The sequence below is a fragment of the Heliconius melpomene genome, chromosome 14 (assembly GCF_056956725.1).
Source record: "Heliconius melpomene rosina isolate 202511_hmr_F chromosome 14, ASM5695672v1, whole genome shotgun sequence".
Lineage (NCBI taxonomy): Eukaryota > Metazoa > Arthropoda > Insecta > Lepidoptera > Nymphalidae > Heliconius > Heliconius melpomene.
This window is the reverse complement of record NC_140402.1, coordinates 3160032-3175639: the sequence shown is the minus strand read 5'-3', so window position 1 is coordinate 3175639 and position 15608 is coordinate 3160032. Positions and strand designations below refer to the sequence as shown.

The following is a 15608-nucleotide window of genomic DNA, read 5'->3' as shown; positions in this document are numbered from 1 at the left end:
GTATTAGGTACTGGTTTTTTTTAGCTTAACCCTGTATTCCGTTTATAGAAAGGTAAGCAGAGGGAGCCTAGAGTTAAGACACTCCATTCTCCACTTACCGCCGAATTTTCGAGACATTGCGTATTGAATGGCGGAACTTAACGCCGCGCTTTTTACCTTAGTACCAGAAAGAAGAAATAAAAATATCTATAAATAGTAATTCATTTCCCCGAGTGAGAATCGAACCCACAACCGCCACCACTACGCCACGGCAGCCTCTATTACGAAACAACACTATTACTTCGAATGTGCATTTCACAACAATTGCAACACTATCTCGCTGTGTTTTGAATACAAGTGATTTAAAACACCGACATTTTTAAATTAGCATGCGCATCAAATACTATTAACTACCAGTCACTTCCAGTAAACGTATAACGCTTACATAGTTCTACATTCGTCCTACATTCACCCCCCTTCTTCGATCAACCGTCTGACTTGACGGCCATTACCTAACCGGCTGCCTTACCAACTCCCCGCAACGGCGTCAAAAAATATTGTCAGTGAAAGTGAAATTACGTTCTATCTCTTTGTAATAAAGTTAAAAATCATTTGTAAAAACAACGGTCAGTCGTACAAATAAATTGGTATCTCTGGCTGTTTACGCTCGCCTGTCGACGATCATCATTTAATTAATTCAATATTTGAACGTTCTCCGTGTTGTCATTTTAATATTCGTTAGTGGATTATGTTTATTTGTGATCTGTGTTATTTTAAATGTGAAAAGTTTTAGCGCGTATATTTAATCTGTGCCAATTATAGCTCTGTCAGATTTCGGCGCGTAAATTAGTTAATTTCTTTTGTCAATGTTTACGTCAAAAATAAAACAATATGCGCTTAAATGGACGCTGTGATATATTTCATTGTTTTGTTTTGTTTTTTGTGAAACGTGCTAATAAAATGGAAGCAGTGTTATTTAAATATGAGTAAAGAAAATGTTGGCCGAGGAAGCTAGTATAGAGTTGGTACAGCGGTGGCTTCAGAGGCGCGGGAGTGACGAAAATGATACAGGTATTAAGGAAAAATGTTAATAAATATATATTTTTATATATAAATACGTAATAATTGATAGGTAGTTGTTAAAATTAATTTCGACAATATTTCCAATAACATTTCCTCATATGGAACACACATTTAAATATGATAATAAAATTTGGGTGTTATTTATAATCTACATATGATAATGGAAAGAATATTAATATTTATTATTAAATATGTATATAGTTAACATTCTTGTAAGTATAAAAGTACGTGAGGCTTTAACGCTGCCATAAAAATAGTTTGTTGCGGGGGCATATAGCGCTTGGAATGCCTTAATTAAATTTTTACAATGTTTTATCTTCCACCAGAGGAAAATAATTTACGTTTTCTTTTTTGTTTAAAATATATTGTAAGAACCAAATTTGTAATATTTTCTTTTGTTTTATTCTTTCTTTATCTTTTACACGTTTTAACCTACAACTGCACCTCGATATTTTTTTATATTTTTTAATTATTAAAACTTATAATCGTTTTTACACTATTTTCCGTCTGTCCGTCTGTCAAAACTATTTATATCGAAAACGCGTGGAGCTATCAGTTGAAATTAATTTCAAATGTTCAGATCTACGATCTCGATAGTTGCGCGATTCCCACTCAGGGCAATCAGTTATTTTCATTTCCCTCGCTCTGATGAGCGATGAGCACGGCGTTGATGCGGTGACGGCGTTGTATTCCGCCACCCAACACGAAATGTCTCGAAAATTTATATTAGTGTCTGCCTACATTGCTAAATGCGCATAAAACCTATGTAAAAATATACTAATTATTGTTTTATATATTAAAAGGATGAATTATTAATTATATACCTATTGATGGCTTTTCCATTGTAATTATATCAATTTTGAAAGTAATTATTTATTGTAATTGAATTCCAAGGTTGATTTTTTACCTTAAACCAATTAATCGTGGATAAGAAAATTTATTTGCAATTAATATTTGCAGCTATAATTATATTATTCTAGTTATAATTAGATAATTCTAATAAACGAGTTCAGGCGTCGTAGTGCAGTGGCACAAGCGTGTGACTGAAAATACGATGGTTGTGGGTTCTATTCCCACTCGGGGGATTCAACTATATATTCATTTTCTCGCTCTGGTAAAAAGGGGAAGGCGCGACGCCTAGAGACTTCAGTAGAAAGTGGGAAACAGCACTCATCTTAACATTAGGTTTTCTACCCCCCACTATTATATGCGTTATTAGCGTAAAACTACAAAAAACTGTTTATTTCCTTCTAGCATATGATTAAATATAATTAAATTTCAAATTTTAATTATATACACGATATTACTTCACTCAGTCAGAAATTGAGGTGCCTATGAAATTAGTTTAAGTGAAAATAATATTTAAAAGCAATATTACATACATTTTATGTGTAGGCGTTGACTCATTAAAGATAATGGTTTCCAGAAGCTCGTGTGGTTATCCACTAATTACCCACCAGCCGTAGTGTATTATGATAGAGCTTTATAGTTATTTATTTTTAAGGTAAATAGTTGGTGCTTATTTCGAAATGGGTTCGATTCGCTCTGGTGTCGAGGTAAGCGTGGCGCTAAGTTCCGCCATTCAACACGAAATGCCCCCAGAATTTGGTGGGACTGGAGTATCTTAACACTGGGTTCCTTCTGCATACCCTGCTACATGCGCGATACAGCGTGATGCTGAAAAATTCAATAATAATAATTTCGACTTCTTATAAAATTGTGAACGTCACTTTAAAATTTAAAACACTATTATTTAGTTCAGACTTGTAAATTGAAATAAATTTAATAAAGAATTTTATTATTTATTTACGTTTATATTTTTATTTCTTCGCCCTGGTGTTGAGGCAAAGCGCGGCGTTGAGTTCTGACACTCAACACGCAATACCTTCAGAATTAAGCAGAAAATGAAGAACGTAGTGTCTTAACACTAGGTTCCCTCTGCCTACCCTGCTGTACATACGCGGAATACAGCGTAAAGCTAATTTTATTATTGAAATGTAAAAAGATCTTAAGTAGGTACGCGTTTGTCATTACTGTTTTGCAAGTGTTGATACTTACCCACCGGGTGGCCTCGCGAAGTGTGTCTAATATTTCTACATTAAAAACAACTATCAGTACAAATATACGTTGTACAAATGAATGTTAATGAAAATTATGTTATCTGTTCAATTATATTTAAATACAAGCGCGCGACAGGTTCATGGTTCGATTCCTGCTCGAGGGAATTAAATTTTTGATATTTTCATTTTCTTGCTCTGGTAACGAGGCAAAGCGCGGCCTTGGGTTTTGCCACTCAATTTGTTAAAGAGCAAGCCTTCATTTTATTTTTTGTATTCCATTACTTTAAATTTCTTTACAAGAATAGATTCGAAGACTAGAAAAATTCCGTCAGTAGTAGTCTTTAAGTAGATATCAACGAAAATCAACGTTTATTAAGAAATTATTGACACTTTCCAATAAATTATGATTTTATTTATTTTTTAGGTTTCATTGTAGTATATTGTATAAAATAAAAATCGCGGTTGATAGTCCGAATAATCGCGAATCCGTATAACTGACGGCCGGATAATCGAGTATCTACTGTAACAATAATTTCTAAATTTAACATTATGTTCGACAGGCAGTTCCAGTGGATCGCCAGGCGCACGTGCAGGCAGGCGGTCCTCGTTAGCGCTCACCCCCGAAGATGAACCGCTTGTTGACGTCGCCGTAAGTACACAAGTACAATTGCATCTGATTCTTATTTTTATATTATTGAAAATTTACATATTAATATCTTTTTGTGCCTCAGTATCTAAGATATACCTATCTTATGCTAAGATCGTCATCTAGTAGATAAAGCTACTTATAAGTCTATATATATATCTAATATTCGGTATAACATCACAGTAACAAGGTGTATTTTATAATCTAAAAATCTAATAAATTGTTGATTGATGAGATACATTGGTACATATATACCGATTGTAGGTAGATTCGATCTGCTTATATTAAATTATTAGATAATAATTATAGGAAATTTGAATTAGATTAGATTTTTCTTTAAATCAGATAAGTTGTCTTAATCAATATGAAAATGATTATTTATTAAATATAATGCGAAAGAATTGATTTCTTATTCATTGTTATCGTTACCTATCATGTTCTACACATATAGGTCGTCCCAAAAATGTATAATTTTCTTTTAAATTTTCATTGTATAGGGAGTTGCTATATGTATAGCTTAACCCGCAATGTCTCAAAGATAAGAACAGAGTGTATTGACACTAGAGTCCTACGTATGAGTATTAATTATAGAAAAAACTAAATTTGGATGCCAAATAATGTTTATATACACTAGGCAATAATGACGTACATATACTAACAAAATCTATATATTCAAACAATTTTACGTCAAAAGATATCATCGCACATATAGAGCACACCGCTAACCCAACACAAATAAGACGACAAAGTAATTCAATCAAGTTGACATTTATTGCAATAATCAGTACTACAGTGATTGATAAAAGCTGAAAATAACGATTTCTTATCACCACTATCTGTGTTATCAATGAGGCAGCTATTTACGGCATTGTCTTAGTTTTATTAGAATGCTTGACCAATTGTTACGTGCGCGTGTCGTCTTTTTGCGTGAGAATTAATGCATTTTTTTTTATTAAAGTGACGTATTATTTTGTTTAAAAGTAAACATGTAGCTAAAAGTGGATATAAAATTGAGAAAAGTGGTAATATGTGAAGTGTTTTATGTTATTTTTCTATGTAAAAGTGTTGCATATCACCCCTATGGTTATTCTTCTGTGTCATATACTATGCTATCAAATAATCTGAATTAAGCTCTGTAATTATTTTAATTGGCTTAATTTGTCATACTCAATGGCATCGTGTAAATATAATATATTAAAATAAATATCTCAGATACTAGAACAGAATATTATTTTTAAATGTAAGAAGACTGTGAAACATGGATTCCAACAATACAGCACAAATGAAACTCGAAAGTATAGACGACGAGGGGAAAGGGAAAAAACATGGATGTTGGGCCAGATTCAAGAGTTTGTTCGAAGAAAGAGGATTTGATTTAGAATTTGAATATAACAATACTCCTGTCAACATTTTGAGAGAGAATCGTGATGACACTGAAGGATATAGAAAGCTGGAGGGGCGAAACTCGATTAGCAGAAAATCAGATGAAATTGTTAACATTGACGGAGAATTATCAGGGGTGATCAATTTCTACGAGCAATTTGCAACTTTAAACGATGATCTCCCCGAAGAGGTGATAGATACAAAAAGGCGGTCTACCATACGTCACAGAGTGTCAATGAGACCAAGTATGCTGTTAACAAATATTATGGAGGAAACAGGTGATGTGGAAATTGATAATTTACAAGAGGTAAGCAATTCATAAGTACTGATAAAAAAGATATATGACATTTTAAAACAATTGGAAAATCTTTATTGGAACTACGAAAATGCGGGTTGCATTAGGGTTTAATTAACTTTCACATTATCTTAAGTGCTTTACAAACATACATTATATGAATAATTCAGTAGTTAAAGCGGGCGAAGCCGCGAGCGGGTCGCTAGTATATTATAATTCTCATCTGTTTTAAGACACAGAATTATATATTTGCAATAGTATAAATGGCGATCACGTACTGCCTTGGCGAATATGATTTTCAATATTTTATTGGAACTGCCTCAGTAATTTTGCCCTGACTGTAGCACTTCAGATACCGGCTGTAACGAACAATAGGGCCTGAACAATGGCTATATCGAACCGTTTTTGAATACGTGAACGGTTCCCTATTCGTATTTGTGATCTCCATTTATATATATGAATTACATTAAAATGTCTATATATATATGGTAAATAATATTATGATACTGAATTAAAAATTCCGTTTATCTTATATCAGAAAAATAGTATAATATCATAAAAAATATCTTTATGGCCATCACCACTGAAGTAGCTAAATGTTTAGCTTTGTATGTGATAATTATCTATTATTAAACTTTTAATCTCCTATATATATGTAAATATACCTTCAAAAGAAATCAGCATGCATGTAATTAGGGTCTGTTATAATGAGGATATTTTCATCTAATAGAAGTATCATTTTTTATTTGTACTATTAAAAACATTAATTAATTTATTTAGTTAGATTAAATATATATTTTAATAAATAATTAGGTTTTAATTAGTTTCAACGTGGTATATTTGTTAAATATTTAATTTCATAAAATTAACTTGAACGTTTATGCAAGCTCGCCAAAGTAGAAAGCTTAATAGAGCCTTTAAGAAATTCACAAGGAATTAGATAAACCCTTCTATCTCCCTTAATTTAAAGTTCCCTATTTTATTATTATAATGATGCTCTTCTCTTTATTATTGGCTGGGGAGGGGTTTACTGATAAAAGTATGTATATATAATCTTTATATTAATATAGTATAATTTATACATAAAGAATAAAACTATTTGTTTTATTTCTTCATTTCTTCTTTTTTTTCATTTCTTCGCTCTGATATAAAGTTGATTGAGTTGCGTCACTCATCAGACAATGCCTCGAAAATTCGGCAGAAAATAGGGAGTGTCTTAATACTAAGTTCCCTCTGCCTGCCCTCCTGCATGAGGGTTACAGCGTGGAGCTGAAGAAAAGAATGATTCTTCTGATCTTAAATTCACATTACACATATTTTTTGCCATTGTTGAAGCCTTGACGTACATACTTATGAAATTTTCCAACGATATAATAAAACTAAAGTTGATGATGAATATTTTAGATTTCTTATTTATAATTGTACATACACAAGTTGCCATATTTACATGTTTGAAGTAATATAGACTAAAGAATATTTTAAGTAGAAATTCTGAAAATTTCTCATCTTCTTCTTCTCATTTACTTTCAAAACTTAAAATTCTTCTTTAAGTATATATTTGTATTGTAACACACTAACACTAGTTGCTTTGTTATTAGCTTACTCTATATTGTTACGAGGTAATATATAATCGATATCCACGCTGCGTCTCCAACTGTGAAATCCCTCAAATACATGATACTTTCACACATTCGATAAACTGCATTCACAACTACATATTTGTATATTGTCACTTTTCTCCTCATACGAGAACTACTAAGGTCGTCATGGCGCAGCGGCACTAGTGTGTGACTGTAACGCAACGGTTGTGGGTTCGATCCCCTCGACTCGAGGAAATAAAATATTTATTTACATTTATATTTTCATTTCTTCGCTCTGGTGTCGAGGTGCCGCCACTCAACAGTCAATGCCTCCATAATTCAGTGGAAAGTGGGGAACGTGTGTGTACGGGATACAGCGTGAAGATGATTAGTATTTTTATTTCTTTGCGATGGTACAAGGCATAGCGCGGCGTCAACACAATGCTTCAAAAATTCACATTTCACAATTTCAGCGAAACCAAAACGTGTCATTCGCAATGTCATTAGATAAAAAAAAATACAGTCGAAATGATAACCTCCTTTTCTTACAGAAGTCGGTTAAAAATAGTTACTTATTGATTCAATAGCCACCTATTAGTGAATACCGAAGCTAACCCAAATCGAAACCACATTTTATAGCAGATAGAGATCTTATCAGATACCATGCGTAATGTCAAGTAGATATAAGTACTAGACTTATAGCGATATACAAAAACAATACCTACGAATAGATAATATAAAGGATAAAATTGTATAAACAAAACTAATTACAGCAGCGGCCTTATTTAACAGTATTTCAGTATATTTCAAAATAAATAATAATTCGAAAATTCGTAAACTTAAGTAGTCATTTTTATTATATTCTTTTTGTAAATGACTGTAATTGATTATTAATCAATTTGTCAAATTGTACGAATATGAAATAATTTTGAGAAACAATAAGGATAATATCAATAATGGGAAAATTATGTATGTTTACTTAAAGTAGGGCATTCTTGCTCTATAATGGTTCCGTATAAAGAAAAAAAATCAGCTGTACCGCGCACGTAGCAGGGTAGGCAGAGGGTACCTAGTGTTTAGACACTCCCCTGTACTTCGCTGGAGGTATTGCGTGCTGAGTGACGGAAATACCAAAATTGCCAAATTTCTTCGAGCGAGAATCGAACCCACGCTTGTGCCCCTGGGCCACGACTGGCTTCTTCATATTAGTATAAATAGATTATAGATATATATCAATCATTAAAAAAAGAAAGGTATTTTGAATTCTGGTTACATTACCAGGCTTATTCTGTCCATAAACAGGAAGTCATCATGAATACTGACATACGTTTACAACAAAGCAACAGCTGACAGTTTAGCAAATTAATCTTAATTTCAAACTCGGCGACGACTCTTTGAAATTATAATACAAATTAGTATTAATTATCTTTAAATTATTCCTAATGTTATTAATATTATTTATTTTAGACAACTCTAGTTATAATAAAAGCTGGACGCGTGTTTACATTTAAGATAGTTTGTTGCTTGGCAAGTAACTTGAAACGTATATTATTTAGAGGTATTAAAAGTAACAACCAATTTTAACTATTTATTAATATATATATATTTTATTTAAGTGATGATTTTTGACATCAATTGTCTATTAAATTTCAACCATCACTGTACGGAGAACTTCAAAAACCTTACTTAAGAATTATTTATTTATAAGAAAAAAATAAATATTTGACGCAGTCTTGGACACGTGTATGCCACGTGTGACTGTAAATGTGACAGACATTGTGGGTTCGATTCCCACTCGGGGAAATGAATTATTATTTATTAATATTTTCATTATTTCGATCTGGTAACATGGCAAAGCTCGGCTTTGAGTTTCACCATTCAACACAAGGCACCTCAGTAAATGGGCAAAGGAGTGTCTTAACACTAGGTTCCCTCTACCTACCCTAATATATATGCGATAAATATAAATAAAATGCAGCTCCTTATAATCAATTCAGTTGCTGGGCAGATGAAAATCCATAAAAATGTTTATCTTTAAATATCTATCCAACGGGCTCACGTACCGACTACGTTATCACAATGAATACAGATTGGGAATTTTCCTTTTTTTTGTACAAAGCAACGTTTTACACAAAGTGCTGAGAATGAAAAATTTCATAAAAAAACAGAAAATTCAATTAGTGAAAGAAAATATTTGCGAGAGATTTTCGATTTCCCGTTCTATTTGACCTTCGAATTTACAAAGGAAAACAATGAAGTCTTAAATACTTGTAATTCTTTTGTTAGATAAAATCTTATTTAGATGAAGGATTTGATGCGCGTCGAAACTATTTGCATTTAATTTATGTACCTTCATTATACATATAACTATATAAGTATATTCTCCTTTTTAAGTTTTATGTTGTAACCTAAATATAGTCGGAAACCGAGAGGGAACCTCGTCAATTCGCATTCAGGTTCCGTTCCCCAACCTCCGCTGGGGGCGTTGCTGGCGTGGCTGACGTTTTAAATGGGGGAACTCAATCCCGCACTTTGTCTTAAAAGAGGGAAAATAAAAATAAACTAAAGTGGGGATCAAACCCATCCAGCGATCAACCATCGCACATTTGGACCCCATACCGCTGCGCCACTACGACGTGTCGGCCTGATTATTTTCTATCATTAAAAAGATTGTGATTATATTTATTTAAATAAATCTATATAATGAAGAATTATTTTTATTTGATACTTTAAAAAAATGTCTGAAAATTGAAATAAAAAGCAAAGTTAATAACCATAGAAAACAGGTATGAAACTGGCTTCTGGCTATAGGGCGCAGGCCGCTATCTAGCGATAAAAAAAGTGCATGAGCTAGTTTTAAACTACGAGTCTAGCAGTAAAATGCCGATACTGCTATATACTTGGAATAAACAAAATACATGTCTGTCCATTAATTATTTAATTACAATATTTAAAAATTATTATATAAGGCCGTCGTAAAAGTTCAACCTCACACTGTATTCCGAATGTAGTAGGGTAGGTAAAGGGAACCTGGGAACCTAGTGTTAACACTCTGCGTTCCCATTAAGAAACTCCCGTTTCCCTCTTTCCGATGAATTTTGGAAGCGCTCTTCACCAGAAATGTAAATATTCATCATTTCATTTCCTCGAATACCTTTAAATTTATATCGATCCGCAAATATAAATGGATATAAATATAATAACATTTTTCCGCTATTATAATTAAGAACAGTGTATATTTAGGAAAATTAAATTTAATTTGTTTTAATATCCTAATTGTAAAGTGCGAAATTGCGCAACCCTAAACTGTCGTAATTGATTTTTAAATGTACTCACGCTCCAGCCGGCTAGCAGTTCAGAGTGACAGTTAAGTCACCCCTTTGGACATTTGGGGTGACATTTTTGGACCAAGACCTTGAAATTTTAACATTCTCTCGGGATATTTTTGTTTATTAAATAGATAGATATAATCTTATATATTAAAACTATAAACTTATTATAATTTTTGTTGTATGTAAAAGAATAGGTAGATACTGAACTTATTAATTAATAATATTTATATAAAAATAGAGAGAGAAATATAATTAATAATTATTTATTAATTATCTATGTATAAAATATTTGTTGTCGATCAGTAATTGTGAATTTTCTAACTACAGTAGCAACACATACATGTCTCTATTTTCGGGATATAAAACTGAAAAAAATATTGTATAGATACTCTATAGATAAGTAAAAATGAGTTTAAGAATTTATAGATCTTATTTTAAGCTTAGATATTTCAATTCAGTATAAACAGTGCTGCTCTATGTAGGATTTTGCATTGTAAAGGCATGAATGATATGAGTCCTAGCTTTTCCTGTTAAAAGGTCAAAAATATTTCTTTCACAAATTTTATAAAATTTAAATTTCCTCTATAAATAGTTAAATTGTTTAATTATACTTATTTAGAGTTGTGGTGCAGGGGCACGCGTGTGTCTATTAACGCGGTAGGTCGTAGGTTCAATTCATAAAATATTTAATATTTTCATTTCCTCTCTCTGGTAATAAGTGCGGTGTTGAGTTTGGCCAATAAACATGCAATCCAATCCAGAATACGCGAAAGTGGGGAACGGAAATGTCTCAAGGGGAATGAAATGTCTTAACATTACACTTCCAAGTTCCCTCTGCTTATCCTGAAGTAACGTTAAAAAATAATAATAAACATAATTTACAGCGTCAACATAAAGCGTTAACCTTAAATTTTAATTTTCGCAAAACATAACTAATATACAAAAAAATAAACAAAACCAAGATCAAGTTTTTTATAATTTTATTGAATTTTATAACCTTGGCAGCTGTGAATCAAGCTCTTTTATAGCACAGTATAATCTTAATTAAGATATTTTAATATTAAACTGAATTAATGGCAATTGTGCCCTTTATACTGTTATACCATAAACATTTACATTACAGATTTTGAAAATTTTACGTTTGTTTAATTTTAATTAGACATATTAAAAACCTACAGTCCAGTACAATGCTAACGTTTTATTAAATTGCTAAAAATCGTATCTAAATTCAAATATTTTTATTTAGCTTTTAATATAACTTTTATACAACTCCAACAATCAAAAGCTTGCCTGGAAGTGGTTTAGTTTGTATGTCATTTTTATGTGCAATAAATATAATGTATTGGATTGTATACATGTATGTAATTATATATATAAATATATTTAGTCAACAAATATATAGAAAAGTGACTATTTTTAATATCTAGATTTATCACCTCAAATGAGTCTGTTATCAACATTCCAGTATATGAATAAAAGACACTTAGACAATAACGCGCCAAGTGCACTAGATAACGCAAGTAATGTTTAGAAACTAAGTACTTCACGCGGTATCCCGCAAACAGCAGGATAAGTAGAGGGAACCTATTGCTACGACACTCCGTTCCTCACTTTCTGCCCAATTCCAGAGGCATTGCGTTGAATGGCGGTAATCAACGCCGCACTTTACCTCGACATCACATAACATGAAATATTTAATTTCTCGAATGTGAATCGAACCCACAACCAGTCACGTGACAGTCAGACGTTTGTGGCACCGTGCCATGACTGACCACCAAATGAGACAGTGGACTGAGACATTACTATTTAAGATAGTTCAAAAACACCCACCATACTTCCCCACTACCCTCGTATATTATTACATGTGCAATTATCCACCTCCAGCTCTCAACCACAAGGCGCTTATTAAGACCTCGAGAACCGCAACACGAAACCAAGGATCCAGCTATTACCGCTTGAAATACTCTTAGGGGAGACTTTCACGTTTCTAACTAATGAATTTTTTTTTTTTTTTCAATGTTATTTTCTAGTATTTAGATTTTTTTTGTATTTTTGAATTTGTTACAGGTATTATATTACAGTTAGGTGTATTTTTTATATAAATTAGGTAATTTTTTCTTAGCTTTTTTCATTTAGTGCAATAGAAACGCGTTTGACTGCAAGTACTGATAATTTATTATTATAATTATTGTTAAACTTTTTTATTTGATTTATCATTAGGTATAGTCAGGTCGACGAGTCGTGGTCGCAGAGGTCAGCTGTATAAAGTAACTATGCAAATTTGATTTTAGATGGTTTTCTTACTTTTGATTTCTTTTTCCCCGAATGTTTGATATCCCTACTTTTATAATAAAGTATAGAATAAGGTAAAAAAATAAAATATTGCGTAATTGTCTTAGTACAATATCCTATATAGTGTCAATCTTAATGAACTGTGAGATGCGCATTAAGAGATAAAATAACTACACTCTAGTCTACCATTTTCCTCAACGAAAGAAACATTTAAAGTTACTTAAAGCCGTATCGTTTAATATTGTTATTTTCTATAAAGGAATTACTGTCAATAATGGATCTAATAATTATTCGTTTTCTTTTTTATTATAATAGAACATTCACAAATTTTATTTAATTGTTTACTCTCCTATACTCATTCAATAAACATTTACCTACATATCGTAATATCATCAACTTGAAAGTATAATTGTAAATAGTGATAACATAAATTATTAAAATAATTGAAATATTTATCTACTTAGCATAGTATGTTGTCTAATACAATCTTTTCATTGAATAATTATAAGAAATGTATCATAAGTGGGGAACGGAGTGTCTTAACACTAGTTTCCCTGTACCTAAAGCTATTTTAATTATTATTTTATGTATCACAAAATTATAATAATGTTGTCTTTAAACAACACAAAAGCTTCAACGTTCAAGGCCATAGAAGGATTTAGGGTGGCAATTTACTCGGTCGTCCCGGAAATCTCAGGAGAAATGATCACGTTTCGCGGAAGTGCTCTTTATCTTGTAAATGGACTATACAGAAACCAGGAACTGTGCCCGCGAGGTAGAATACAGTAATACTTTATCTATATCTTTATCTGTATCTATTTATTTGAAATTGAAATATTAAAGAAAATGTTTGGAAATGAAAAAAAATATTGTGTTGATGAGTGGAGTTCTTTGAAACTCAGGATATGTAGAGATACCTAAGTTTAAGTACTCGATTCTCCGCTCTCCGCCTGGCTTGCGTGTTGAATGTGTATTGCATAATCTTCTCTGAGACGAACACTAAAATTAAATATAATCATATATTATACTAGCGGCCCGCTCGCGGTTATACCCGCGTGAACTATGTTATTATTAATTTCTGTCTCCATGACTACGTCCTAGTGACGTCTATGCAAGATTTGAGACTCCTAGTATTTGTAGTAACGAAGTTCCATACAAACTTTTAACCCCAAAAACAACCCCTTAGAAGTCGAATATTGCAAATTCCTGTCTTAGCGAGCACCTACGTCCTATAAGTAACTCCTATGCAAAATTTGAGATTCCTAGCACATGTAGTTTCTAAGAAGTCGTGATGAGTGAGTGACCTTTCGATTTTATTTATATAGATTAGTCCAAACATTGCAATTGCAGTGCCAAATTTATATGAAGTTACTTTAAATATTTTTTAATTATTTCTACTTATTAGTTCCTCGTTTACATCAATTACTTAAGTAAATTGCACGAAATCTAAGAAATATATACATTTCTTCTTACGTTTTGTAGTTCGAAACGTATCGAAAAGAAATTGTCATTAAATGTTCCACTTTTCCTATTAAAAACTCTATCATGATAACATATAAGAAATATATGACAGATTAGATTAGATGCTATAGAAGAAAACTTTGATAAGCAATTATATTAATTATATATCATTATGATTTTAAATAAATTATTAATTGTTACATTAATTTCTGTCCTTGCTCCAAAAATATAAATCGTTATTATTCACATGTTATTATTATGTGCAAATTTCTAAAGTGCATGTGTTGATTGATCTTGATTACAGAAGAACGCGACAGGTGATGGGTTCGATTCCCACTCGAGGAAATTAATATTTATTATTTTCATTTCTTCGCTCTGGTGTCAAGTTCCTTTACTCAAAACGCAATGCCTCCAGAATTCGAAAGTGGGGAGCGCGATGTCTTAAATCTAGGTTCCCTCTGCCTTTTTGCTATATACAGCGTGCAGCTGAAAATAATGAAAAATCATAACAAGTATGAAAAATCATCAAATTGAAAACAAATGATAACATTGATGCATATTACACAGAGGATTCTCTTTGCAGAACAGGTCGCCGCCGCCTTCACACATCCCCACTGCACTTTTCTACGCACCACCGGAACCGTTAGAGGTAATGCACGATTTCTATTAAATAAACTTATTAGTTTAAATTTTACAGTAATATTTCAAAAAAGTTTTTGATTTTTTTTATTTTCACTACTGGAACTAATTGCATAGAGAAATTTCATTTTAGGTATTATTGAGGCTAGTCGCGGTGCAAGTGCACAAGCGTGGTCTGGAGTCGGGAACGAAAGTATCTTACCACTAGGTTCCCACTTTTCCTCCTCCTAACCTACTTTGATTTATAATATTTGATTCTAAATGCCTCCAGAATTCAGTGGAAACTGGGAAGCAGAGTGTCTTAACACTAGGCTCCATCTGCCTACCCTACCACATGCGGGATACAGCGTGAAGCCGACATTAACATATACTTCCCTTCACAGCTTCTATGCGTGTTCCCGGAGCGGGCGTCGCGCGTGTGCGCAGCGGCGTGCAACGCGGCAGCGCGGGCGGGCGGCGAGTCGCGCTCCGTCCGCGGCGCACGGGAGGCTCTGGACGCGTTTCGGCGCGACCCCGATATAAGGATACCCCATGTGGTCGTCATAGACGCGCGACAACCTCAAATTATGGATTCCACTTTGTTGGCGAGGTGAGATTGATTTTTAACATTAATAATAATTAATCATTTGGCGTATTTCATTATTATTTAAGGATTTACGTATATATCTACTTACTTAATATCTAAATGCATTTCTCTCTGTGTGCTGCCTACGGCAATAAAAACATGAAATATGTTTTTTTCTTAGAATCTTGTTTTAAGTGACTTTACTACTATCGTTACCCACAATTTGAGTACATGACTCTCCTACTTTGTGGTTTTGTAGGAGAAAACACGTTTCCCACAAGTGTCAAATTACC

At 32.6% G+C, this 15608-nt stretch overlaps 1 protein-coding gene across 8 annotated transcripts in view; it reads left to right on the top strand.

Moving 5' to 3' along the window:
* Positions 1-15608, top strand: part of Pde8 (phosphodiesterase 8) — a 149731-nt gene that overhangs the window by 87753 nt on the left and 46370 nt on the right. For 2 of the 8 annotated variants that reach the window (XM_085197224.1, XM_085197226.1), the window contains 3 exons: positions 3683-3771; positions 14695-14760; positions 15134-15339. In XM_085197224.1, coding sequence (XP_085053350.1) covers positions 3683-3771; positions 14695-14760; positions 15134-15339 — 361 coding nt within the window. Of the gene's footprint in view, positions 1-488; positions 1051-3682; positions 3772-4644; positions 5459-14694; positions 14761-15133; positions 15340-15608 lie in introns of those variants that run through there. The other 6 variants (XM_085197228.1, XM_085197229.1, XM_085197223.1 and 3 more) reach the window with 4 other exon arrangements.